This window comes from Camelus dromedarius, chromosome 26 (assembly GCF_036321535.1).
Source record: "Camelus dromedarius isolate mCamDro1 chromosome 26, mCamDro1.pat, whole genome shotgun sequence".
Taxonomy (NCBI): Eukaryota; Metazoa; Chordata; class Mammalia; order Artiodactyla; family Camelidae; genus Camelus; species Camelus dromedarius.
The window spans coordinates 6,348,039-6,374,145 of record NC_087461.1 but is presented as its reverse complement, the minus strand read 5'-3'; the positions used below and the strand labels follow the sequence as shown (position 1 = coordinate 6,374,145).

The window sequence follows — 26,107 nt, the reverse complement described above, 5'->3', positions numbered from 1 at the left end:
CTGTTTACTTTGTGATCATTCATCAATATGCACAATTATGATTTATACTTATGACTTATATATGCTGTGTTTTAATAAAGAAGTTTAACTGCAAAATAATGAATAGTGGCATACACAAACCAAATAGCAATAGTGAAAAAGCAGACATAGGAAAAAAAAAAAGAAATAATGTACAGGTGGATAGATGCAGAAATGAAAGAATAAAGTTAAAATACTTCCCAAGTGAACCATTAATCCTGTCCATAAAATAATTCTGCCTCTGCATGGGGGAGGCCTGTAATCCTGGCTCCCACGTAGTTGAGTGGGGCCAGATGAATTCCACCAGCCAGTTGTGGAGCTCACTTCTGAGGTTCCTCCCTCAGCCCATCTGGTTGCTAGTGTGAGATCCAGCAAAGTGTTCTTACCTTCTCTCAGAATTTGTGCCAGCTGCTCCATTGGCCTGAATCCCAGGTAGATTATAATGAGCAGAATCCCCAGCTAATGGACATAATGCATGAGTAAGAAACAACCTTATGTTGTTCTAAGACCCTGAGATTATCCTGGTTGGTACAATAGGCAAAAATATAGTGGCTACTAATATTTCCCAAGAAATACTAGAAGCAATGTTTCTCCTATTAAAATGCCACGTGGTATACATCTTTGCAATCATCTTATCCTTGTTCCCCCAATCTCCATCTTATTCCCAAAGAGGCAAGTTTGATTAAACTTTAAATACTGTAGTGGTCCATACCTGAAGATTTTCCTCCAGTGGAAAAATCTCATTTCAGGGTGGGCTTATATACTAAGGAGACAAGGATGACTCTGTGGAAAATTATACACATACACCCCCCGAGCAACTTCATCCACTGTCTTCTTGGCCAGTATAGAAAAACAAGACATGATATAAATAGCTGGATTACCATGGTCATTCAGGTAGCTGTCATTTCCTGGAATTTCCATGTCTACTGTTATTGAATTGATGGTTCCGTTATATTGCACAGAATATAATTACTAGAAAAAAATGACAGTTATATAAAGTGGGGAGAAATGAGGATCTAACATAAATGACATTCCCTTCTGAAAGTTGTGGATAGAAAATTTCTCCAGCATCTGGTACGGAAATATGGAAACTGATATTTTTAAATGCAGTGTGAATTGTAAAATAAGAGATAAAATGTAGTTAGTCCAGATTTAAGGATCCATGCTTGTCAAAATAACATTTCCAAAAGGAAAATCATTTAGAAAGGTTACCCCTCAGAATACCACCGCAAACAGTGCTACTGTCAATAATTGGTATATTTAGTATATCCATATATACAGTCCTACCAACCTACAGCCCCAAGAGGAACAGAAGAGGGAGTGTTCCAGGACAAGTAGGTAACCTCCAGATTGTGTGAAAGGAGCCATATTTCAGCAGGAAGGTTGGGATTGGGGAGCCCACCCCCAAAGTCTCCAAGATGAGAAAGAGATTATGTTGGGGATCAGTTAGCTGGCCAAGGAAATTAAGAAGGAAACATCCAGCCATGAGGAATGAGAGGTAGCACACAGTGGTTATCTCCTGGACGTTAACTATAGGACCATTTTCTTTATTTTAAAAAATAGCATCCGAATGCCATCTACTAACAGCTTATCATGAGATGAAGGCCACACTCTTCAGGGAGGAGGAGGCTTGTTTCGGCACCTGCCTGCCACCTGCTTCTACTGCCCACAAGTACAGTCTGTGCCCAGGCTTCCCCCACCTGTCAGTTTGTCTAAGAGATTTGCTTTTGTTGTTTGGATTTGTATGTAGCACATCCATAATTACATCCATAATTTACATTGTTTTCTTCAAACTTTCCCTCCTTTGATCTGTCAATAGAAATAAATGTTCCAACTACAGTCATCAAAGAAACAGACTTCAAGCATTTGAAGAGAGTGTGCCCAGGAAAGGCAGCCTGTGGAATCCATCACACCCGAGACCTAAAGTCCGTCGAGGGATAGCTCCCCATTTTGTGGGGCCTAAAACTTCAATCTGGTAGAAAATTTTTAAGATTGATACAAGTGGGGAGGGTATAGCTCAGTGGTAGAGCATGTGCTTAGTGTGCACAAGGTCGCGGGTTCAACCCCAGCACCTCCATTAATAAATAAATAAATAAAAACCTAATTACCTCTCCTACCAAAAAAAGAAAAGAAAAGATTTTTTTTTTTAAAAAGAGAGTGATACGAAATTACAAATAAACAAAATCAACCTAAAAATAAGTGTCTATTTAGAATAAGAAATCACAGGAAATTACAAATTTTATAAAACATAAACAATCCAAAAAGATAATGTACATATATTAATTAATAACTGCTTAACCTATCTCAATAATAGCCTTCCTCCTCTATGTCTTTCTGGCTGCATAGTCTTTGACCACCTTTTGATATGATAATAAGCTTATGTTCTTTTTTATGGAAAATGTGGCACGGTAAATCAGTCTTCCAGAATGGCTGACCGGAAACTGGTGGGGATTATCATTGTTATTATTATTGCTGTGAGGTTTTCCAACTTCACAGCCTGTCGGGAATAGCACGCACATGTTCAGGATGGTTGCTAAGTTTGGGAGAACCTCTTCAAGTTTCCTTCCTATATGAGCTGTGAGGTTTGGAAGAATGTTCTACTGCAGAGGGTCGCCATCATACATTTCACACTGTTTTCCCTCCACTTCCCGCATACTTCTGGTGCAGCATGCTATTAGGAAGATTTATGTCACGATTGGACCTCTGCCTCGGCGTCATCATGTAACACTGCTAGGTGGGTTGGCCACATGGGCATAGAAACAGTCCTTCAAAGCCACTCCTAATCCAGAACGGATGGCAAACTTTTAACCATCCACAGAAGTAACCATCTACACAAGTATGTGAACCACAACTTAACTTCCCCTTAGTTAGAACCCAAAATATATGAGGATAGTCCATTATCAGGAGGGGAGGTATCATAACAGAGAAGGAAATATGAGTGGGAAAGGGCAGCTGTCTTAATTCACTGTGATCATAATGGCTCACTTTTTAAATTTTTTACAAACCTAGGATCCTTTATATAATAGGGTAGCCAACCATCCCAGTTTGTCCAGGACAGTCCCAGCTTTAGCAAGGAAAGTTCTCCATCCCAATAAACTCATTAGTCTCAGGGCAGACAGAACAATCAGTCACCCTATTTTATAAACACATTTCTGGGGCACCTCCCAAGGCTTCAGAGGCACCACGTGAGTGAGGGGTTGTAAAACTCAGCCTCAGAATCCACCAGCCTCATGGTCAGTCCAACTCTGGTTCCAGATCTTGTGCTTAGAGTTATCAGGGTGTGACACTGGACAATGTTCTTCATCTTCTCAGTTTCCTTCTCTTTTAACAGGTGTAAAATATAGTTGCTTGAGAGGATTATATAAGTTATAAACATCCTGCACAAAGTGGGAGTTCAACCTTTGGGAATTATTATTACAGACTGTTATTAACATCAGGACCCAAATGATTTCCATGGTTCCACATCTTCAATATGTTTATGTGAAGTCAATGATAAAAAAAAAACATTAAAAGTTAAATTCTGAGTTTAACTTTAAGCCAATTTTTCAGAATTTTATCCATGTCATTTCTATGTAGCTATCTGTTTTGGGGGAAAAAAATCACAATTAAGTTTCTATGAATTTTAGCATCTCAGAGAAAGAGCAACAATGATGTGCTTTATACCAAAAACAACTTTGCAACTAAAATCCTTGGAGTTAGTAGTTTGAAATGGGACCTCATGAGAAATAAAAAGAATTATTTGGGAAAAAAAATGGAGTTGAAGACTGAGGAATATCTATTTCATGTTACACTATTAACAAATTCCCTTGATAATTTCAGTGTTTAATCACTGTGGTAGCCAAGAAGTTGTTTCTTACATTTAACTGAACTCTGTTCTGCTGTAACATGGACCCATTTGTCTTACTTGAATCCTGATGGTAATAATAAAATGGTTAAAATTTTCCTCACCGTATTTCACATCCTTGTAGCCAATTATTGTCCCTTAGCCTTTCCTGGTCAACGTTAAACAACATTGGGTCTTTTCAGCATTTATGAGAGAAGCAGTATGTCAAGCTGCAGGGTAGCTTACTTAACACTATCTTTTCTGTGCCTAATATTCACTAACACTCAATACATACTCAACAGATAGCCAGTGAACACCTGCTAAATGAACAAGCGAATAGCTCAATGTATTAATTTAGAGAAGTCGCCAACTTCAATGGACTTAATTTTTCACATTTTAAAAGAAGGAAATTGGGCTAGACTGTCTTGAGTGCTCAGTCCAGTCCTGAAATTCTGCCACCTTAGAATCTATTTTTAATTCTTCAACCTGGATTCTTTCTGAGTCGCTAAAGGAAGATACAAAACCCTAAAAAAGGATCTGGCCCCAGGCACTGGCAACACTTTATCCTTGCCTCTTTTTTTATCTTCTTGTAAATGCTCATGAAACCTGCTTGCTCTTAAAATAAAGGTACTAGGAATGTAGTCTGCTCTCTAGGCCTAGATATTTTGCTTCTAAGACCATTTCTATTCAGTTTTTTTTACCCATCTCCTGTTTTTGCCTACTTCTTTACAGAGTTATATCAAGCTTATCAGACTGACAAAATTTGAATCTCTGTAGGTCAACACCTGATAAAACACCCCACCGTTGTAAATAATAGAGCTTAGGAGAAATGTGCTGGAGGTTTTGTTTGCTTGCCTGATTGTTCTGGTTCACAGAGCCATATCTATATGCTGAGATGACTGAACTGGTGGGGTGGGGGAGAGGGGAGAGTAAAAACTTCAGGTCCAGTCTTGTCAGCACTCTTAGTAGCCAAAATATGCTGACCATCAATTTTGCAGGATTCAGTTGGTAAGATGATATAATAACTTTTAAAATCGGAGGCCACCAAGACCAGTCTGCTCAGTAGTTTCGTGTGCGTGTTGACTGGTAATGTCGACCGTGATGATGTGGTTCCCTGACGTACCAGCTTCCAGGACTCTAGGAACTGAAAGAATCCCTGTGCCTTCCAAATGGCACAACTTAATCCCACAGAGAAAATTACTCAAGTGGGATGAGCGGCCCCTATCTGTGTAATTATAAATTATAAATAAGTAATTAAAGATTAATTCTACATCTCAGTAGGCCCTAAGATGGATGGGCCATCTGGTTATGCCTGCGATGTTTAAAGAGCCTCAGCTCTTATCTGTCCCAATCAACAGCAAGACCTTTTGGAGAGAAATGATGCAAGAAATCTCTGCATCTGTGTTTATATGGATCCTATCTAACTGTTCCCTAAACGTTTAAAGTGTTTTCTGATGGGTCTGTTTAATGGCACCTATACTGTCCATATAATTCTCTTTAATTCTCATTTTTGAAAAGCTATGAAGATTTAGGAGATCCTACTACTTTAGATCAGCCCTTTTTCATCCCAAGTGTGATAAACATCTTTGTATGAATTACTGAGTCACACTGTTACCAAGTCCAAACTCGTTCTGCTCACCACATGACAGGCCAATACATCGGGAGATGAGGTGTCGGGGCAAGAAAGAATGACCTTATTTGGAAAGTTGGCAGACTGAGAAGATCTGGTAGACTACTGTCCTGGAGAACCCTCTCCCCCAAGTCAGAATTCAGGCTCCTTTTATACTAAAAAGGGGAGGGGTGTGGCTGGTTGTTGCAGACTCGGTGTCAGAATCCTCTGCCCTTGCAGCGGTCCACGTGGGTCAGGTCGTGGCGTCCCCATAAACCTCCAACAGGACAAATGTTTTTTTCTATTCTGCAACTTTTCATATGAGTGGAAAAGTGTTAATACCCTTAAAGGTCAGAGCCTTGAGAATAGGCTCTCCTGTATATCTCAGGCCATAGGCAACATTCTTTTACAAAAAGGTACAGAACCAGCAAACAGAGCACAGGGTTAAAGCCAAAGGAACAGATCTAATATGGAGTCAGATTTGTCCTTTTCTGTTAGAACACCAAAAGATAGATCTAGTCTCTCCTGCAGAATGATCCCTGAACAGCTCTTTCGGATGCTCCCTTATTTCCTCCTTATTCTGGGTAATGTCTTTGCTGCCAGGATTAAAAACTAGCAGAGGACTGTCAGCTGTCCGGGAGAGGTGGGTTTCATCTACCCATTGCCCTTCATTTCAGTGCAGTACTCTGTGTACAGCCGACAAGGCTGAGTTCGTTAGCAGAGTCGTTCAGAAAGCCTTCGGCAGTGGGGGTTCTTCTCTTTCCCTGTCCACTCCATCCTGCCACCCAACAGCCTTGCCTCAATAAATCATCTTGGCGTTCCCTCTTCTCTTTCCAGTCCTACCTTCTGCACTCTTCCATCTGATGGCAAGTTAGGTTGGCATAAGAAAGAATGGCAGGTCATCTGCTGCATTGCCTTTTTGGTTGATGACTTCAAGTTAAGGTCAAAGGAGAAAAACACCCAGCCATAATCTCATGGACCACTTCGAGAAATGAAGGCGTGGCACACAGCACAGTATGCGGATCAGGTCTCTCCCTTGCTAACAAGCTTCCAGTGGCCTCCTGTTACACTGAGAGCAAAGGTGAACTCTTCACACAGCCTGCACAGTGGCCCTCTGCCCACCACTCCGTCATCTTAGATCGCACTCGCTCACTCCAGCAATGCGCAGTGGTATCAGGAAGTGGCATGCTCTTGCTCGGAGGGTATAGCTCAAGTGGTAGAGCACATGCTTAACATGTTCAATCCCCAGTACCTCCTCTAAAAATAAGTAAATAAATAAGTAGACCTAATTACCCCCCCCCCCCCAGAAAAAAGAAGTGGCATGCTCTTGCTTATGCAGGCTGGTGGGACTACGAGTTGCCACAGATATTCTGGAGATCTACTTTGCACTATGTGTCAAAAGCTTTCCTATACATATTTTTTTAAGCCAGCGATGTCACTTCTTGCTTTTTATCCTAAAGAAATAATCCCTATACATGAAGAGATCAATGTTCACAGTTAGAGTGCATTGCAAGTTTCCTTAGAAGGAGTAAAAGTTGAAAACCCTCTCTATGACAACCAAAAAAGAAGTTGCTTAAATAGCCTGCAATGCATTCATATTTCTGAAGCCATTAAATTTAGACTGTGTCCTTAAATATGGGATGTGCCCCATGACCTCCTTCTAAAGAGTATGGTAGGGAAAATGGGGGGAAAGAGTCACTTTCACAGTGGAGTAGCCCAGTAAACAATACCTCGGCATGGTATCACCACGTTGATTTAATCATGTTGGTGGTATCTGTCCTTGATGTTATGGTAGGACGGTACGTTTCCTCTACAGTTTTCCTCCTCAGATTCCACTACCCCAATCTTATCTTGAGATAAACATCAAACTCCGATAGAGGGACATTCAACAAAATAACTGACTAGTACCTCTCTGAACTGTCAAGACTGTCAAACATAAGGAAAGTCTGAACAACTGACATAGTCTGGAGGAGCCTGAAGAGACATGACAGGTAAAAGGAATGTGTCCTGAATGGGAATCTCGGAACAGAAAAAAGGAAATTAGGTAAAATCTTTAAAAATCTGAATAAAGTATGGACTTTAATTAATGCTAATATGTCAGTATCAGTTCATTCATTGTGACACACGTATCATGCTAATGTTAAAAATGGGAGATGTTCATGGTGGGAGAAACTGGGTGTGGAGTCTGAATTACTTTCTCAATTTTTCCATAAACATAAAACACTTCCAAAAATTAAACTCTATTTAAAAGGGGAAAAAAAGATGCCATAGGTATATATATGTATTTAAACAAAGTATGTTGCTAATTTAACTTAAATAAAAAAGCAGAATATCAAACAGAATCTGATTATAATAGAAATTACATACATATGCACACATATCCAAATTTCATTACATGCATATAGACGTCTAAAGAAAAATCTGAACAAATGAATATTAACACATTAACAATGGGAGGACAGGTGATTTTTTTTTTCTTTTTGCCTGTTTTCTAATTTTTGGCAATGATTGCCTAAGTATTAAAAATCTGTTACTTTGGTTTTTGTTCTTTGCTTTATTCAAATCTTCCAAATGTTTAGGTATGCCAGTGTAGCCAATGATAAATGCAATCTCCTGAAAATGGCACCACATTAAGACATGGAAATAGGAATCAATTTTATTGCACCTTGTATTGCAATTTGCTTTAAATTTTAAATAATCTTAGAATTACAGAAAAGTTGCAAAAGTAGAAGAGTTCCTATTCACCCATCATCCAGCTTCCCCTAATGTTGACATGTCACATGATCATCGTCAAAATGATCAAAACTGGGAAATTAACATAGATATAAGAGTATTAACAAAACTTTAGACCATATTCGAATTTCACCACTTTTTCTACCACTGCCCCTTTTCCTCTTCCAGGAACCCATCCAGAATCCCAGGCTGCATTTAGCTGTTACGTCTCCTTAACTCACTCTAACTTGTGAACCTTAGTCTTTTCCTTGTCATCCGTGAACTTGATATTTTTGAATAGAACTCTAGTTATTTTGTAGTATTTCCCTCACATGGAGTTTGTCTGATGCTCTTCTCCTGATTGGAAGAAGGTTACGCATTTTGGCAAGAACATCACAGAAATGACCTTGCCCTTCTGGGTGTTTCTTGTCAGAGTGTCCATGCGGCTGATTCACCTTATTACCAGGGAGGTTAACTTTGTCCCCTTAGTTAGGGTGTGTCCACTAGCTATTTCCACTTGTAGAGTTACTGTTTTTCTCTTGAAATTCCTTATCTTAGGGAAGATACCTTAAGACCATTCAAATATCCTGATTCCTCCTCAAGCTTCTGCCCCCTAATTTTAGCATCTCTTCCATGTCTCTTGTCTGCAATGCTTACTACTGTGTTGTCTAATGGTGATTTTTCTATTCATTCTTTCTATATTTATTAATTGGAATTTCTCAAGGAAAAGATATTCTTTCTTCCTTAAGTATGTATTTATTTTTATATCAGTATGAACTTATCCCATTCTACCAATTACTATCCAATACTACCATTATGTGTTTTTAAATAAAACATACAAAGTATAAATATATCAAATTGTTTGAGACTATGCCATTGGGCACGCTTTTGGGTTGACTCCTTCATCCTTTAGACATGCCCTCATCCATTTTGGAGAAATTGCTACTTTATGACATCACAAGATGTTCCAGGGTCCTCTTGTATTTCTTTGCCCCGATCCTGGAATGAACCATGTCTCCAAGGAGCCCTGGTCCCTTTTGTTGGAAGATGTTTAGAAACAAAATCCAGACCCAAGGTGTGCTATTAATACTGGAAAACCATTGTTACTAGGGCTTCTGAGCAGACAGAACTAGGAAATAGATGTATATATACCAAGCCACATGAACGCACAAGAACCTGGTTTTCTATATTCATCTCTTTGCATCAATAGATGGATGAGAGATAGATTCCAATCCAACACCACAGGTTCATTTTCCCTTTCTTTGTGTTTTTCCTCTTTCTCCAACAGTGAAAAACCTAGTTCTCATTATCTACAATGTTTGTACTTTTTTATTCAATCTGAATATCCTCGTAAAGTAGTTTCAGCATTACTAACCCATACCCCCTGTAACAAATGCAATAATTGAATTTATATATTATCATACGGGTTTGTTTCTGTTTGTTTGGTCTTTCGATTTATAGCATGCCATCAAAATGTTATTTTCCAAAGTTACTTTGGTTCATTTTCTTCCCTACCCCCTTGAAGGTGGTTCTGTCAGCAATTTATAATACATTTTTTAGGCTCATTTGTGTTTTGTTTTTTAACATAGGTTCATTCATTTTTGCTTTTCCACATATCCTGGGTTGTTTTAGTTTTTTTTTTAACTTTCTTGACTATGTGAAACAAAACTGTAGTTCTAACAGTCAGAGCAACACAAAAAAGTACACTCAGAAAAATGTCAACCTCCCTCTTCAAAGTGCCCCCTTCCCACTCTCCTTCCCTTTCCTACCCACCCTCGGGTGGAAAACCCATCTTTTTAGTTTCCGTTCATGTCTCCTGTATTTCTTTTGCACAAATTAGCAAACACTTGTGTATTTTATTATAGCTTCCTCTTTCCTTCATAAAGGCAGCATACTATAGGTTCTCTTCTGGACTTGACTCTTTCCACTTTCCACTTTAAGTGCTTAGCATGGCTTCAAGGATGGTTTGGTCTTTCCCTGCCTCCCTAGTTTTGTCTCTCCACCAGCAGGACAATGTTCTCCACCACAGCCAAGCCCTTGTACCTCCCTGGAAATGTACTTGAAGGCCAGGTTCATGATCTCTGCTAGTGAAAAGGGATAGTGGCAGTCTCCCGGGAAGGAGGGGTTCAAGTTTGTGTTCACTGAGATTGGAACCTTTGTGCTGAAACATTCTAAGTTACATAATAGGCATGTCTGCCTTTGCTCTCAGGTTACCTACTGCTGCATTTGACTTAAATACTTTCTTGTGCCCAAGACTCTTTCCATTTCCGGGTAAATGGTGAAAAAAAAAAAAAAGATCTTGATTCCCATGGATTTTACCTCCTAGTTTAGAAGATATTCCCACAGTTCACAGATTCTTCTGATCCCAAATTAGTGTTGTTAGTCTTTACCCCAAAGAGACCCCCCAAACTTGGAAAGTTCCTAAGGATGTGCCTGTGACTTAGTGTGTGAATACAGCTGGAAGTCTTCAGTGAAATGAGAGCTGGTCTTTAGAGGCAAAGCAAGCTTCTTTAAACTGGAAGAAACCGCAGCATTTTTGATGAAAAACAAAAATGACAAGTTACAGGTATACACAATGATACGGTTTTCCTGCAAATTATTTCATGCCATGTGACCAGCTCAGGGACTGCCCTTTGAGAAGCTGAGAATAACTCTAATCTCTAAATGACTACATCGAGTTGGGCCATTATCACCCCTGATGAGAAGACACCATCTGCCCAAACTCACATTTGAGGATTCCCTCTGACAGGCAACTTACAAGTGCAATGAATTTTTTAATTGAAAGATACTGCTGTTCCATTTTGTCTATTCCCCACTCATTTATTTAATGCCCAAGTAGCATCTTTGTCTTAGTGACGTTGCATTCCTGTTGTCTGCCCCACACCTGAAGCCATAATCCTCCTTGTGACATCTTAACCCATAAAGGGTTGCTATGGAAATAATTAGAATGTCACCCACAAAAGGTTTATTACTTTTGGTTGAGTACCATCCTGACCATATAAACTCTTAAAGACACTATTTAAGGCAAATGTTCCAATGAGAAATTAGGGAGAAAATAGATTTCTGGAAGCATAAATGTATCAATACAAGTAAAATGATTCCAGTTCAACGAACTTGGCCATGTCTAATAATTCCACAGTATGAAATGCAGAGGTGAAATTTCTCTTAGTAACTCCTTTTCCTTCTTTACATTAATTGTTTTCTATGCAGTCTTTTTAATGTACTTTTTGTAAGTGGATCTTTTCTCCAATATAATCAGATAAGACTGTATTACAAATATCTAAAACAACAAAACCGAGCCAAAGCTGCTCAAAAGTCTCTACAATCTCAAGCATGTATAAATAAATATGAACGTCATCACCTCTCTCCACCACCTACACACTGAGGACAGCGTTGAAGCCACACTCTCTCGTAAACACATATTTTTCCTCTCTTCAAGTTTAAAAAAGATCAATGCTAGTTTGCATCCTAAATCATTCAGATGCATATAATTTCAGTGCCTGGAGATGTGAGGTGTAATTATTCACATTTGCAAGAAACAAGAAGACATCTTTTGGTCATAAATTAGCAGAAGCAGAACGTGTGACTTAGTACTTCTGTATATTAATGCATTTCCGAAGTGTTTAAAGAGTACTTTTTAAAGCAATTCCCTGTGATAGCTACTTGTTTCCAGTTAAGGAAAAGTTGGCACAAGTAATTCCACTGATCCTTTGCCACAGCCACCATCTCTAGCCGTGGACCACCAGTGGCGTAACACGTGTAACGCACGGAGCTATACACCTATACTTCGTCCCACCCAAGTACGGCCCATGTGCCATGTTAATTCCCAAAAGCCTATGTAATGAGAAGACACTGCATTTTTTTAACTTCAAAACATGCATTTATATCTATTATGCTAGCAAAAGTGATTCACGATTACTTTTCAGCAAATGTTAGTTGAGTACCTCCTAGGAGTTGGGCCCTCTCTAGTTTGCCATTTAATTGGCCAACACTGCCTGGCCTCTTCTCTCATGCTCTGGCTACAGGGCCAAGATATGTAAGTCTGAGGGGGGCTGTCTACGAAGAGGAGGCATCTTTCCTTACCTGAATGCACTCTCTACCTAAATTGAAAGCCAGTTAGCAACCTTTCCTGTTTCCATTTTACCAACCCCTCCCGGTAGGCATGGTTCATAAGTGGGGTTCTCCAAACAGCCCACTCCTCGCAGGACATCCAAGAAGTCACCCAGAGCAGCAAGACTCAGAAAAGCCAACACAGAGAGGTGAATACTAGTTTATCCCCGTGGGAAAAGCTTCCTGCATAAAAGATGGGCAGAATGTATTTGCGGTCTAGTCTGTCAAAACTATGCCATGTAAAACTATGGGGAAAAAATTGATAAAAACTGAAGATAAATTGATAGAAATTGTTTTAAAAAATTGCAGAGATCTGTTTTATAGACATGGCCTCCTTGCAATCTTTCTCCCCATTATCACTCAGCAAGCAGAGAAAAGTTACAGAATGAGGGTTAGAACTCGTACCAGGTAACACGCTAGTGGCCAAAGCTGCCACTTCTTCACCTTGATTTCTTCCTAAATTATTTCCCTTTTTTGACTCATCTCTCTTGTTAGAGTCATCAAAGCAATTTTCTAGTCCATGTGAATTTGTTCAGTCTCTTCTCCTAGATCCATGTCAACATTTTCACATGTTCATCCAAGTTCTTCCCTTCCCCGGCACCCCTACAGAGCTCTCTCTGAAGTGGAGAACTTGGCAGAGCCTTCCTAGCAAAGCAGCGTGCTTCCCCCTGGGGGTTTGAGATGTGTGCTGTGTTTAACCTCCTCCTCACTGGCCCGCCTGCCAACAGTTACTATAATGTTAAAGCGCTTCCATTTCCCTCCAGTGGGTAAATCTAGCCCCACAAAGGCCACCTATTTTTCTTCTGCTTCACTATTGATAGATTTTTCTCCTGCGGGCCTCTGTCCAATGGAGGATGATCCCTCTAAAAGGGCCATGGAACAGCTGACCAGCCATACTCCCTATCTTTGACCTTGACATAGGGGATCTTTGGGTAAGTCACGTAACCCTTGGTAATTTCTCAATGCTTGTACTTGAAGAGACGATCACCTAGTCTGCCCAACTATGTTGTGCTCTCGGAGGCCAGAACGTTTGTCAATGTTGCCTGCATCTCATTGATATTATTTCCTGCCTGTCCTTTGGCTCGGATGACATAAAGATGGAGATGAACGTTCTAAAAGATAGTGTCCTTACTTTGCATTTGCACCTGATTATTAATTCCCTAAACTGCTTAACTTCAGCCTGTGCCATTTCTCATTTTAATTAAATGGCCCATCCAGGGCATGAATCCTGCATCGCCTAAATCTTACCCATTCGTCTCAGGCAAATCAGCTGCCTTACTTTTCATGCTTTCTTTCACTCTCTTACTTTTGAATCTTACAGCAGGATTTGTTATTGTGAAAATGTAAGTCTGTACTTTGAGGACAACAGGAAAATCTGCAGAAAACTTAGACAAAAGATAACATGGAAAAGAAACATTATTTTCCTTTGGTCCTCCTGAAGATGCAGTCATCACTAAGGCAGCCCCTGGAGCTTCTCTGGGCAGTAGAGATGATGGGCCAGACTACCAAACAAAATGGGCAGGCTTGAGTGGGCAATCCCAGAGGTCCCCGGTGACCGTCTGCAAAAACCTCAACGCCCAGCTTCCCTGGCACCTGGGGCCGCAGACTCCTCCCTCCCTGCCGCAGTCCCGGCTCCGTGCGACCCCGCCGCCTCGCTCTCCGGGCCTTCCGCCTGGCTGCTCGGGGCAGGGCGGTGGCAAAGGCCCGCCTCCGCGTCCAGCCAGACCCGCAAGGAGTCACTTCCCCCCTCCGCTTTTGTTTCCTCAAGTGTTAAGCGGGCAGTGGGCGAGGCTGGCTCTAACCGAAGTCCCGGCTCGGGATCGCCGGCCCCACCCCTCGTCCTTCCCTCGCCTCCGGCCGGGGCGCCCCCTCCGCTTGCTCAGCTCGGCCCGCGCCCCGGGACAATCCTCTCCTGGTCTAGGGCGCCGGCACCTCGAGCCTTCTGTAACCTCTGGCTACACCTTTTTTCCAGGGCGGAGCCCCAGGCCGGCTCCGCCTTGCAGCGGGCCGCACAGCAGCCCCGGTCCTTTTCCCCAAAGCCCCTCTCCATAGTTAGGGTCCCGGCTCGCCGCCTGGGCGGCGCGCGGGCCTGTGTGCCGTCTCCGCCCGCTCCCGGCCACGGCCTCGGCCCGGGCCTCCGGCTCCCGCTGTTACCGCTCCCGTTGCTATCACCGTCTCCAGCGGCCTCGGCCGCAGATCGTCCCCGGGGCAGCGACCCCATCAACCCAGAGAAGCTGCTGGTGATCGCCGTGGCCACAGCCGAGACGGAGGGATACCGGCCTTTTCTGCGGTCTGCAGAGTTTTTCAACTACACCGTGCGGACCCTGGGCCTGGGACAGGAGTGGCGAGGGGGTGATGTAGCCCGAACGGTTGGTGGAGGACAGAAAGTCAGGTGGCTAAAGAAAGAAATGGAGAAATACGCAGACCGGGAAGATAAGGTCATCATGTTCGTGGACAGCTACGATGTGATTCTGGCTGGCAGCCCCTCCGAGCTGCTGAAGAAGCTTGTCCGGAGTGGCAGCAGTCTGCTCTTCTCCACGGAGGGCTTCTGCTCGCCTGAGTGGGAGCTGGCGGAGCAGGACCCTGAGGTGGGCACGGGGAAGCGCTTCCTCCACTCTGGTGTGTGCGTCGGCTTCGCCCCCAACATCCACCAAATCGTCCGCCCGTGGAACTACAAAGATGCTAATGATGACTAACTGTTCTACACTTGGCTCCACCTGGACCCCAGGACTCGGGGAGAAACTCAGCCTTAACCTGGGTCATAAATCCCGGATCTTTCAGAATCTCAACGAGGCTCTAGATGAGGTGGTTTTAAAGTTTGGTCGGAATCGTGTGCATATCCGGAACTTGGCCTACGACACACTTCCCACTGTGGTCCATGGGACTGGTCCCACTAAGCATCAGCTGAATTACTTGAGAAACTACATCCCCAATGGCTGGGCTCCTGAGGGAGGTTGTGGGTTCTGCAACCAGGACTGGAGGACACTCCCAGGGGGGGGTGGCCTCCCCCGCAGGTGCTTCTGGCCATGTTTGTGGAACAAGCTACCCCGTTCCTGCCCTGTTTCCTACAGCGGCTGCTGCTCCTGGACTATCCTCCCGACAGGATCACCCTTTTCCTGCAGAACAGCGGGGTGTACCACGAGCCCCACATTGCTGACTCCTGGCCCCAGCTCCAGGACCACTTCTCAGCTGTGAAGCTGGTGGGGCCCGAGGAGGCCCTGACCCCAGGCGAGGCCAGGGACATGGCCATGGACAGTTGTCAGCAGGACCTCAGATGTGAATTCTACTTCAGCCTGGATGCCGATACTGTCGTCACCAACCCACAGACCCTGCGCACCCTCATCGAGGAGAACAGGAAGGTGAGCGCACCCATGCTGTCCCGCCACGGGAAGCTGTGGTCCAACTTCTGGGGAGCCCTGAGCCCTGATGAGTACTACGCCCGCTCTGAGGACTACGTGGAGCTGGTGCAGGGGAGGCGAGTGGGCGCATGGAATGTGCCCTATATATCCCAGGCCTATGTGATCCATGGGGAAACCCCGAGGACAGAGCTGCTCCAGAGGGAGGTGTTCTCAGGCAGCGACACTGACCCAGACATGGCCTTCTGTAAGACCCTGCGGGACCAGGGCATCTTCCTCCACCTCAGCAATCAGCACGAATTTGGCCTCCTCCTGGCCACTTCCCAGTACGACACAGACCACCTGCACCCTGACCTCTGGCAGATCTTCGACAACCCCCTGGACTGGAAGGAGCAGTGCATTCAGGAGAACTACCGCCAGGCTCTTGAAGGGGAGGGACCCATGGAGCAGCCCTGCCCAGATGTGTATTGGTTCCCTCTGCTGTCCGAGCAAATGTGCGATGAGCTAGTGGAGGAAATGGAGCACTGTGGCCAGTGGTCAGGAGGCCGGCACGAGGACTCAAGGCTGGCTGGAGGCTACGAGAACGTGCCCACCGTGGACATCCACATGAAGCAGGTGGGCTACGAGGACCAGTGGTCGTAGCTGCTGAGGACGTACGTGGGGCCTGTGACCAAGAGCCTGTTCCCAGGCTACCGCACCAAGACCCGGGCGGTGATGAACTTCGTGGTCTGCTACCGGCCAGATGAGCAGCCCCCTCTGTGGCCGCATCACAACTCATCCACCTTTACCCTCAACGTTGCCCCCAACCACAAGGGCCTGGATTATGAGGGGGGAGGCTGCCATTCCTGTGCTACAACTGCGTGGTCTCATCCCCGAGGAACTGCTGGGGGCTCCTTCACCCTGGCTGCCTCACCCACTACCATGAAGGGCTGCCCACCACTCGGGGCACTCACTACATCATGGTGTCCTTTGTTGACCCCTGACACTCAACCACTCTGCCCAGCCTTTCCTGCCATTGTGCCTTTTTGTGCCCCCATCTTTGGAGGGGGTCTCTCCAGCTCCTCACCTCCTGGGTATATGTTCCATGTGCCTGGGACTGAATGTGCTGCCTTGCCCCTGCCCACCACCACATGGCCCTCAGGAAGCTCATGGAGCCCCCAGCCCCGCCCCTTAGCCCCCAGGGGTTCACAGGAAGAGGGCTTCTGGAGGTTCACCAGGTGCTAAATTATTGTTTCTCAGTATCCCTCTCAATAAAGGAGGATATGTAACTCTCAGGGGAAAGAAACAAAAAGATAATGTGGATAGTATTGACACAGACTTTAAAAATCAGATGTTTGTTATTAAAGTGTGCATTTATTTAGAAATATCTGCCACCATCATTCTGTTTGTGGGTGGAGAAGACAAGAAATTGACTAGTGCTGGCAGCCTCTTGGAAAGATGCTGTGTCAAATAAGCCAAAATAAGCCAAGATTGGGGATTGGTTAGCCATCTCATGCAGAGTTTTAATTGAAAAATTTTAGAAGTTCTAGTGAATTATTTTAACTTTAACTTCTGAATGAGGTCATATCCCAAAAATCAGTTCCAATGCATGTTGTAAGAGAGAATTCTCTTTACCCTTCTGATGTCTATTTAAAACCAAACCAAAACCAGCCATCATGGTAAAGCAGTTTCTTCACTTTTTTTTAACCTGTTACTAAATCTTTTAGATCTCAAAATTGAAGAAGACTCGAGACACCTAGGGCAGGGAAGGAAATGAAAAAGGCACCTTGCAAGAGAGCATCAGGTATTTTAGGAGACAGATGGTTAGACCTGAAGTCTGGGAGGGATCCAGCTTTGTGAAGGGCCAGAGAGAAGCAGGAGAGGGGTACAGAAGAAAAGAGAACAGGGCCAATGTGGGTGCTCAGAGAATGAGAAGCATTGGTGTAGTCACAGAACTTGCAGAAAGTTCTGTGGTGGGGGGCAAATCAGGTAGTGCCTTAGAAGCCACAGCACAGAGTCATAGCTTATGTTTATTAAAAATGCCAAGTGCAAAGGGCAGTATTGTTTCCAAAACAGAGGTAGCACATCCTTAGATGTGTTTTTAAAAGTCAGTCTGGAAGCAGTCAGTAGTGGAGGTGAGAAGACCAGGAACAGGAACTCACAGTGAGCTGGTGCTGGGTTGGACCATGATGGCTGAGATGATGAAGGAACGTGGATGGATTGGAAGTGGTTCTGCAAAAGGAGTGTCAGAACTTGCTGGGTGGGAGGAGGGAGGTAAGAGTGTCAAGGGTGATTCCCAGCTTTCTGGTTTGACAAAGCGTGTGAATTGTGATCCAATTTGCTGAGTTTGGGAGGAGGGAGATAAACAGGTGATTTCTTGTTTTATGGGAGAGACATGGCAATTGTTAAGAGTTCAGCATGTGGGTGTATTAGGTTTGAAATGCCTGTAAACAACCAAGTGAAACGTCAGGTAGACCCCTGGATCTTCAGTTAGCGAATTTTTACTTAATACCTACTATGTGTCATACACGGTGCTATTATGATAGAAGACAGGTGATTCTGGGTCTAGAGGAAGTTTGCACTGGGTATAAAATCAGCTTAGGGCTGCTATGAGCACTGCCTTCATTACAGAAGGCACATCACCCTCCTTGTCTCCTAATAGGCCCTGTTCTAAGACACATCTTGACACGCTGAGCATTACCAAGTGCTCCTAAAGAAGGAATTTATATACTATCCATCCAACAAACTATAGATTAAATGGCATCTGAATGACAGGAATCAGTCAACAATATTTTCTGATAATTGATGTGCAAAGAATATTACCATTTATTTGTAACAGCAAAAATATTGGTACAGAAGGAAAGATTAAATAGCCTACATTCATTAAAAGGATTGTTAAGCAGCCATTGTAAATAATAGTTTTGAAAAACGTTTAATGGCATGAGGTAATGTTTAAAACGTGTAAGTGAAAAGTAGGCTATGGAACACGTGTCAAATATATCTGTTTTCTATAAAGGTTGAAGTTGACATGCGTAGAAGAAACAAAGGAAATGAGTAAAAGTGTCAATTATAGTTTTCAGTAAGTGGTAAGATTTAAAGTGGTTTTCATATTTTTTTCTATACTGTTAAGTATTTTTCCAAATGTTTTATATGAATGTACTCTCAATGATTTGAGAGAAAGAGGATTGTGATAGGAACTTTGGGGAAATATGAGAAACAGGTAGATATAACCCCTCCCCTTAAGTTGAACATATAGAATAAATATATGAAAAACAGGCCTATTACTTTCTCTTAAGTCACTGAAAGGATGTACTTCTGTTGATAAGAGCCAGCATATCATACGGAGAGACTTCATGAGAACAATGTACCAGAGATCTGGGAGATATTCTCAACAAGGGAAGAAATTTATTATTGTTATAAGAAATATATATATATATATATATATATATATAGTTATTGCTAATTTACATCTATGGTGTGCTTCTTATGAGTCAGACACTCTTCTAAGTATTTTACATTCTTAAACATTGGAGAGTGTTAAATGTACACCGAATTCATTTGGATTAAACACTATCCCTTTCTTTTTAAATGCTCTCATGTCAAACAAGAAATTGGAAAAATTTCATGACTAAACAAACAAATATGTAGATGCAAATATAAGTGTGTGTGTGGCCCATCTTCACACAAAGTTAATTAAGTAAGATAAAGTTAAAATTTAATTAAAACTTTTGTCACTAATTCTAGCCCCAGTGATAAGGTGGAAGAATATAATGGTTGTCACCTGTCTGTCTGTTGATTTATCATTAATTAAAGCCCAGCTGGAAAGGCATCCTTGAGACTGAAGTGGTGAGATGCCACATTACTGCAGTTGTCATGGGTGCGGAGGAAGGTCCCCGGGAGTCACTGAATCTATTCCATTCTTATTCCAACTCAGGCACTAGCCTCTGTAAAAGCCAAGTCCCTTTGTTAAAGCAGACAGGCATAAAGACCTACCAAAATAACAAATATCACTTCTCAAAATAATTGTTTTAGGATTTCAAAGGTGTTTCAGAGCCATCTAGAAATCCCTGACTATTCTCTGTGCTCCTTAGAGAATTCAGCAGGCGTAAGGTCCCCTTTCATAACCTCATCTCTTTCTCTGAGAAACACTGGAGTGTTGAGCTTGTGACAGATCTTTCTGGAATCTTGCTTGGGAGGGGGCTACACTGATCAATAAGATTTCCTGGTAGCCCCTCCCACATCCTTATCTTTAAAAGCAAGTATCCCTGACTTGTAAGTAAATGCATGGACTGCAGAGACCGCCCGCTGTGTTGTATGAGGAGCTTTGCTTTAAAGCAAGGTCAGCTGACTCGAGTCTGGAGGTGGAGGGGTAAATGTTATAGAAAGTAAAAGAACATGCTTCCAATTCAGAAAGAGATCCATGAGACATAACCCAGTCTGCTTCTGAGAGGAAAAGAGTTATAATATCGTAACTCCTTAGGGGCCAGTCGGGGCAGAGCAGACCAGCACAGAGGAGCCGGTGCGTGTTGCCCTTTTGTAAATCCATCCTCACGCTTCCTTTCGCGTTCTCTTCCATCTTTCCTTTAAATAGTTCTTCATGCTGGTGAAGCATGTAGACTCAATACTGGTCTGCCAAAGTGCCTCCCTTTTAGGCCTATAACTTTTGCACCTAAGCTGTACTAATTGTTACACCACCACCACTTACAAAGGAGTAAAGCGAAAATGGAGAGAGACTAGCTCAAATCTTATGCTTGGGAAATTAAGCTTGGAATTGGGCTTTAATGAGTGTAAATTAGGTGTATTTGTGAAATAGATCATATTTCCAGCTTATAAGTGCAAAGTTTAAAAAAAAAATGAGTGAGAAATTAAATACTCAAGTGTGGTTTCTGGTACCAATATATTCTCTTGTTGCCCAGCTCTCCTGACCTCACCTTCTTTGACGAAAGTTTAAAATGCATACATTCCCAAATGAAATAGACCAACATCTTTGCTGAGAAAAGATGTTTAGGTCACTGAATTGACGAGGGTGAGGTTTTACCTCATTCTTTGGTGTTCTAACTGAAAACACCCAAGGGGGTGTGAGAAGTGTTGCTTTTCAGCATTTACAGCAACAGAGCATGGGCGGAATCCAAACCCTGGCTCCCTTGACTTGTGCGCCTCCTGGAAGAGAGTCTGGCCTCTCTGTCAGCCCAGGGTACTCCCGGGATGTGGCCTGTCACTGTCAGCCACTGCTAATCTGTCCATCATGCTGTGGAATCCTCCTCGTGCTCAAAGGTGCCACTAGGAGCACGTGGACAGCTGGAGCTTTGGAATAAAGTTGGTTCCAGGAACATGACATGGAAGGAGTGAGCTGCTCTGGGGTTTTTTCATGTTTCAAGGTATTTCTGGAGATCTGAAAGAACTCAGGTTAGTTTACTGATCCTACCTAGCAGGAAAGAATGCTGATAGTAAAAATATTTTCAACTTAATAGGCATTAAAAATGAAATACGGAGTCTCAGAATTATTCTACTGGCAATCCCTGATTCAAGAGAATACTGGTTCATATGGTCACAGACCAGTATGTAAATATGCACATAATTACGTACGTATGTAAGTGTGTCTACAGACATTACCTGATGTCCCTAAAGACAGTATTTTTCAACTGATGTGACCCATTAGTGAGTTGTAAAATCATTGTTGCGGGTTGCAACTTTCTCTTTTTTTATTTTCAAATGAAAGATACTATAGAATAAAAAATTCTCTGCGAGTGTCTTTTATTAAGAGACAAGTAAGGCTTAATGAAACATTTGTCTCAGTTTGTGTGTATTTGGTGGGTTGTAAATTATGTCACAATGCGAACTAAAATTTAAAGCCAATATCATAAGAAGTTTATGTCCTTTTGACAATAAAGAGTCACACTTTTAAAAATTCCTCTCTACAAATGAATTCTAATTTCCAAAGCTCTGTGTGTGTGCAGACACACACGTGCACAGAGAACAGTGTGTGGGCTTTTACTTAGTCACTTGTGTGTATGTATGTTTGTGTGTGATTCTACAACAGGAGGAGTAATTAATTTAAAAATTAACATTTTACCAGAGTTCCAGCAGTTCTTACCATTACTTCCAATCTCACCCACTTAGAAGTGGTGGGACATCCTCTTCTCTTGCTCACTGGTAACATTATGGAAATTTGTTAATGAAATTCCATTATGAAAACTCAACTCATTCCCCAAAAAAGAAATATGGTCAAGGATTAGGAAAGAAAAGATCATATTAATTGATTGATTATAGCTTTTATTTCTGGGCAACTAAACAAGGGTAGCATTCCTATTTCTTCTATACAGACATTCACAAGTCTTTCAGTAGAACTCCTAGAATGAGCATTTGACTTTTGAAACTATAAAAGAACATAGGGCCTTCCTAAGACTATACAGTTGATTTCGTAGCAAAATTTATGATATTGAGGAAACAGGCCACATTGCTCAACATGGGTGCTTAATTTGTGTTTTCAATGTATATTTATAGGAAAAGGTTTATTGCAAACAGGATGTTCATCAGATCAAATGCATGGATGTAATTAAATTGCTGCTTGTTGAGACATGTTTTACAGCTCTTGTTAAAAGTAAATATAAATAAAGCTTGTTTGGAGATTTATGCCTTTTTTTAACATTTGACTAGAAGAGCGCAAGATATTAACCACTTCAGTGATGAAGCAGAAGCAATCTTATTTATGTTCTTTAAGACACTAGAGAAATGAAGATACTAGACCAGTTTTAAGTGAAAAATACAAGTAAGCATGATCCTTAAAAAATGGCTTCAGAAGGAACTCTGCCTTAGAATTTGATGATTAAAGAAAGCTTAGCACTTACCCCCGGGTCTAATTTCATGGTTCGCGGGTTTACATCTGGATTCTTTAGATCTCTTTTCTTAGGCTTCGACCATTTTTGCCAAGCTTAGTTTCCTGCTACTTTCCAGCCCAGCCCTCTTTGCAGCTCTGAGTTCTACTGGTTCCTTGAAGCCCCAAATCAGTCTCTCTGTGACTCCAAAGCCTTCTTGAATTCCTAAACCACAAGCCATCTGTTTCCACCCATAGACAATAAGAACACACTTTGTGTATTCTGTTGGTTATTATTGCTTTTTAAAATTTAACAGCTATTTAAAATAGATTTTTTTGCTTCCTGTGAGCAGAGATAACCTTTGCTGTGTTCAAAAATGATACTAATCCTTAACTTTAAATATACTCCAAGGTAATGTCTACAAAAGACCAATAATGAGATGAAAATGTAAAAGAGAAACAAGGGGAAAATGAGTGACAGAATGTAGCCTGCTAATCTTGAAATGTCATAAAAAACTTCATATTAAGAAATAGGAATGATTAATATAATTAATTAAATATCATCTTTGATCATTTTCCACCAGATATTTGGAGTTAGAACATGAGTTTTTTTCTATTCTCATATTTATCTTCTATTGCCTCTTCATAGTACACCAATATTCCAATTATTCAGGTATTATTCAGGATGACTCTGGTTGCAAGTAACAAAGAACCCATCTGAAATTGGCATCAACAGTAAGGGCATTTATTGGCTTAGCACACTGGAAATCTGGAGGCTGGACAGGTTTTATGTTTCTCTTCATCTGCTGGCTCTGCTCCATTTTCCTACAATCCATTTGGCTCTGCCCTCCCGTGTCTGCTGGCTTCCTCCTCAGATTGGTCTTGATCCAGCAGCAATAGCTTCACTCCTGATGTTTGCACAGGACAAATTATCCAAAGGGGAAAGAGAAAGGGGCATTTTCATAACCATTCCCAGAACAGGGAAGAGGAGAACTCTCCTAAAATGATTCTGCAGTGATGTCTCTGCACCATTTTGCCAACTTACATCATGGGTGCCTTCTTGCAAATATAACTGGACCAATCATACTCATCATTTGCACTGAGGTTAGGTTCAGATTCACCTGAAAGACCTGAGCTGAGCGGGAAATAGGAGGATACTTCAACAAAACTGGAGTTCTCTTGGGAAGGAGAAATAAGAGAAACAATGTTGGATGGACAACCAACAACCCTTACCCCCACTTTCCAAAAAGTCTCTTCTCCCCAAGTAGATCCAAAGCATACCTTTCTAATGGCCAGCTCTGTCGTTCAGTGTTATTATGTGTTGGCTTTGTTGAATAGAAATTTCTCCCTGGGCAAAGCCTATGTTTCCCATAACAATTTCATAGATATATTATTGAGGGAAACTAGCAAATATTTATTTCGGAAGAACCCATTCCATGTAACATCAACAATTTTTCCTCTATATTCTGCATACCTGACACAGTACCAGGAACATGGTGATTCACCAAAAAATACAGATGCTGTTTCTTTCCATTTCTACATATTTTCTTTTAGAAAAAGGCAGACTTTGCAGATGATTTAATGTTCTGATGCAGCAGACCCTTCAAAGGTGCTCAGTCTATATTTAAAACTGCTTAAGAAAATTTAGCTCACTGATTACTAATGATGATCATTATCTCTCACTATCGCCATGATAGCTTTTGTAGTAGAGAAATTTCATTTTTATCATTTCATTCATAAAATTACAATAAGAAAATACCTCTGCTTGTAAGCATTAGCCCAGAATATCTAATATTCCCATTGTTAGATATTTGAGTTAGAATCATTATGTTTGGGGTAGAGTTTCTTTTTTCTCCTAAAAATAGAAGCACTCACATGGTTTTCAACTAGAGATTTTATTTTCACTTCTCCTAAAATAATATTATATTAAATCCTGATTTATACAATCTATCCTATATCACATAGGTTTATTCCCTATTTGTTTAGTAATTTTTCCCCTGAACATCAGAGGCACCTTAAAGGAAGTGAATTCCTATTGAATATTGTCTCTGATATGTTGACTTTTAATGGCTTAATTAAAATCAATTGAATTGATTCAATTAAATTAACTGGTGACAATAATGATATTTTTATTGATTCCTTCAGTTTTCTTTTCTTGAATAACCACTTTATTAAAATTCATTTATGACCAGTAATTTTCTAGGAACTGTTGTCCTCAATGAGTATGAATATCAAGACCCTATAAATCAGATTGATGTAGAGAATCAATAGTTTTTGTTAATCACTAGACAAAAGGTCAATATCCATAATTTTAAAAATCTGTGAATTCACTGAATTTAACAGTGGCAATGACAAAAATACATACACGCATGCAGACATGCGTGTGTGTATATATGTATGTGTATATATATATGAAAGGCCATAAAACCAAATAGGCAAATGACTGAAAAAGAGAAAGGAATGGTAAAGAAACATATGCAAAGATATTCAACAGCCTAACAATAAAAAGTAATAGCAATGAAATCAACTATGAATTCTTTTCTAAAAATGCAAGAATAAGTTGTCTTTAAATATATAGTTTGAAGAGATTGAGTATACACCGGTGATATGGGACAATAACACATGATGGCAAATACTCCTGTTTTTTAGCATAAAATGAAAGCAATAGAGAAATGGAAAGTACAATTCTTGTCCTTATTTTCCACCACTGAATCTGTTACAAGATGGCGACATTTTCGGCAGTTTAAAGCTTGTAAAGAATTCTTCCATAATGGAGAAGCGAAGTTTGTAAACTTGGCCGCTTGTAGGATGGAATTGTTTGAGCTCCAGGACATTCTCTCCATTTACTGACGGGTTCAGATGCCTACACTTTACCTATAAGCACCTCCAATAAAGCGTGGTTAGCAGTTGAATGATATTGACAGAGCCATCAGCAATCTGCAGATTTTTATTTTGAGCTGTGGCATCCTGAAATAAGCTGTAGCAGAAAGAATATCTCTGTGTTGAAAGATTTCAAATTCCTTTTAGTGATAGTTGAAGTACAGGATGGGCTATGAGTGACTGAAGGATGCTTGGAGAGGGCAGAAATAACCGCTGGGCAGCTGACTGCAATTGTGGAAGGGAAGAACAAGAGGAGGGGAGGGAAACCAGCCGTGATCTATGCTGTTTGGTGTGTTAAGCTTCAATTCACCTTAGGCTCTTTATATACTTTTCATCAGATTTGATTCTCTGCTTTATTCTCTTCAGAACTCTAGAAGGAATTATCAGCAGCACAACCCTTTGGCAACACTTAGTGGGAAACCCTGGGAGGTCAGCAATCTGAGCCAGTGTAATGACATCTTCCTGCCTGGAACAAAGATAGCATTCATCATCATTTAAGTAGACACATGATGCTGTGAGACAAAACCTCAGCCATGGATTACATCAGCGTCCCATATGGAGATGGCCCTTGTCCCAGTGTCTACATGGAGTAGGAATCTCAAGGCTGGATAGTGAGGTTCTTGGTAGAACTTCCAGGAAAATTAATGCACTGAATCAATTGGTTAATTATCTGTGTCATTGACCTTGGTGCCTTAATGAGAAAAGAGAGATCAGATACTGCATGGCTGTAAACAAAGAATTATAATGTGGCACCCTTTGCATAATTAACAAACTTCACTGCATCTAAATAGTGCGGGGTGAAATAA

The 26,107-nt window shown here is 41.6% G+C and overlaps 2 protein-coding genes across 2 annotated transcripts in view; both read left to right on the top strand.

Moving 5' to 3' along the window:
- Positions 1 to 26,107, top strand: part of CELF2 (CUGBP Elav-like family member 2) — a 722,443-nt gene that overhangs the window by 203,125 nt on the left and 493,211 nt on the right. The gene's annotated exons all lie outside the window — the stretch shown is intronic.
- On the top strand, positions 13,787 to 16,752 carry PLOD3 (procollagen-lysine,2-oxoglutarate 5-dioxygenase 3). The gene is given in 4 exon segments (XM_064479233.1): positions 13,787 to 14,995; positions 14,997 to 15,263; positions 15,266 to 16,466; positions 16,469 to 16,752. Coding segments are annotated over 4 exon segments (2,820 nt in total). The 3' UTR covers positions 16,612 to 16,752.